This window comes from Aplysia californica, unplaced genomic scaffold, assembly GCF_000002075.1.
Source record: "Aplysia californica isolate F4 #8 unplaced genomic scaffold, AplCal3.0 scaffold01079, whole genome shotgun sequence".
Classification (NCBI taxonomy): Eukaryota; Metazoa; Mollusca; class Gastropoda; order Aplysiida; family Aplysiidae; genus Aplysia; species Aplysia californica.
The window spans coordinates 167196-169947 of NW_004798349.1; the positions used below are offsets into that span (position 1 = coordinate 167196).

Sequence of the window (2752 nt, forward strand, 5' to 3'; positions counted from 1 at the left end):
ACAGGGTGTGGTGGGGTGGGGGACAACACAGCGGGCGAGTTAGCCTAGAGAACTTTCTTTCTGATCACCGGCGCCGAGCTTTGAACATCGCTAGCGCTAGAGAAAGAAACCTGCTTCGATTTTTGGTCAAGCAAGACCTAGAGGTCACGTGGAAACAAAATGATCATCAGGGGAGATAACAAGGAGAAACAGACAGAACACCAAACTCAAAGATTAGACCTACTTTAATTCCCTTGAATTTATTATAGGATCCCTTATTACGAGAATCCTGCTATAATGGACATTTCTCCCCACTCCCATCCCTCTCGTTATAACAGGATTCCACTGTATGACCTTATTGGGCTTCAAGTGCTGTAAAACGCTTACTTAGCCTAAAAAAAGAGAGGATGGTTTGTTCCTCCTTCTCTTTCTCTGCCCGAAACATCACTGTTTTTTTCCCTCTCTCTGCAGGGTGGGTGGTTGGCAGGTGCTCTGGTGCGGTTTGCTTCTTCTTTCCTATAAAAAGCTATGGTCGTTCTCTCTTCTCCTCCTTTTTTGTGTTTGTTACTCTCTTGTAACGGCTCTAATCTTTGACACTTATATATATGTGAAGGATGCTGACAAAATTAGTTACTTTTCGAATCCTGGTCTTATGGACATAGATAAATTATGTCAAAATTATTGTTTTAGTTGATATAATTTAGCATATGAACTGATAAAAGGTATTAAACTTGAAGGAAAATGTATCAGTTTAAAATGTACAAATTTGATGTGTCTATTTTCGGCCAACATCTCCATTCGTGGATAACGAGGAGTAACTTCCTTTTGTCAGCACTCCTCACATTTGACCTTATTGTGTTGCACGTGCCATAAAAAGCTTTTGCTAAAACTAAACTGTCTCCCAAGGTGAAGGTGAACAGTGTGGAGTATCAGCCGGCAGTCGCCAGCTCCAACAAGAAGTCGGCCAAGGCTCAGTGTGCGGCCGTGTGTCTGCAGGAGATGGGCCTGCTGCCCAGAGACGTGCCGCTACTGTTCTAACGTGAAGGCTGGCCAGAGACGTGCCGCTACAGTTCTAACGTGAAGGCTGGCCAGAGACGTGCCGCTACAGTTCTAACGTGAAGGCTGGCCAGAGACGTGCCGCTACTGTTCTAACGTGAAGGCTGGCCAGAGACGTGCCGCTACTGTTCTACCACTACAGTTCTAACGTGAAGGCTGGCCAGAGACGTGCCGCTACAGTTCTACCACTACAGTTCTAACGTGAAGGCTGGCCAGAGACGTGCCGCTACAGTTCTACCACTACTGTTCTAACGTGAAGGCTGGCCAGAGACGCGCCGCTACAGTTTTAACGTGAAGGCTGGCCAGAGACGTGCCGCTACAGTTCTACCACTACACTTCTAACGTGAAGGCTGGCCAGAGACGTGCCGCTACTGTTCTAACGTGAAGGCTGGCCAGAGACGCGCCGCTACAGTGTTAACGTGAAGGCTGTCCAGAGACGTGCCGCTACAGTTCTAACGTGGAGGCTGGCCAGAGACGTGCCGCTACAGTTCTACCACTACAGTTCTAACGTGAAGGCTGGCCAGAGACGTGCCGCTACAGCTCTACCACTACAGTTCTGACGTGAAAGCTCGCACGCCTGTGTTTGTTTTGTTTGCTTTAGGGATTTTTGGCGATGATAGACAACAGAAGGAGAGGAGATTTTTCATGGGGGGGGAGGGGGGTTGTCTTTTGCCGACCCCATTGGATTGGGAGGTTTCAAGAACTGGAAGACATTCCGAGAATAAAATGGAGCATACCCGGTAATGATTTCATTTAGGACGCGATTGAATTAGTACAGTGGAGCTCGGATTCAACAAAGTCGTCAAGACTGACCTTCAATTTAGTTGAATTCGAGCATTTGTTTTATAAAATAACAAACATGAGGTTTTTTAAAGAGATAGTTACAGGCATCAACAAGTTATGTTGCTATTGACTTTCTCAGTTGAAATGAAATAAAAACTGGGGAAAAGCCAACTTTTTGGCTTGTGAGAGGTGTTTTTGTTTTTTTATCTTTTGTTGTTTACCATGTCACCCTTTGTAAAAATTGTAACTTTCTGGACAATCTCGCATGGCCCCGCTCTATTTTTATTTTGAGATCTATGACACTTGCCTGCAGACAAAAGTAACGGATGAACATAGTATGTCCCATGTGTGTGCGTTATTGTGTGTGTGTTATGACTTATGTCCCATGTGTGTGTGTTTTGACACATGTCCCATGTGTGTGTGTTATGACTCATGTCCCATGTGTGTGTGTGTGTTATGACTCATGTCCCATATGTGTCTGTTATGACTCATGTCCCATGTGTGTGTGTTATGACACATGTCCCATGTGTCTGTGTTATGACACATGTCCCATGTGTGTGTGTGTTATGACTCATGTCCCATGTGTGTGTGTGTGTGTTATGACACATGTCCCATGTGTGTGTGTTATGACTTATGTCCCATGTGTGTGTGTTATGAATCATGTCCCATGTGTGTGTGTGTGTGTTATGACTCATGTCCCATGTGTGTGTGTGTGTTATGTCTCATGTCCCATGTGTGTGTGTGTGTTATGACACATGTCCCATGTGTGTGTGTGTGTTATGACACATGTCCCATGTGTGTGCGTTATTGTGTGTGTGTTATGTCTCATGTCCCATGTGTGTGTGTTATGACTCATGTCCCATGTGTGTGTGTTATGACTTATGTCCCATGGGTGTGTGTGTGTGTTATGTCTCATGTCCCATGTGTGTGTGTT

General features: G+C 45.3%; 1 protein-coding gene across 1 annotated transcript; it reads left to right on the forward strand.

Moving 5' to 3' along the window:
- Positions 1 to 885: 885 nt before the first annotated feature.
- Positions 886 to 2004, forward strand: LOC101849174 (ribonuclease 3; the record flags this gene model as incomplete). The annotated part of the gene is given in 1 exon segment (XM_013089919.2): positions 886 to 2004. A coding segment is annotated over 1 exon segment (132 nt), but the record flags the coding sequence as incomplete, so codon positions are not given.
- Positions 2005 to 2752: the final 748 nt, after the last annotated feature.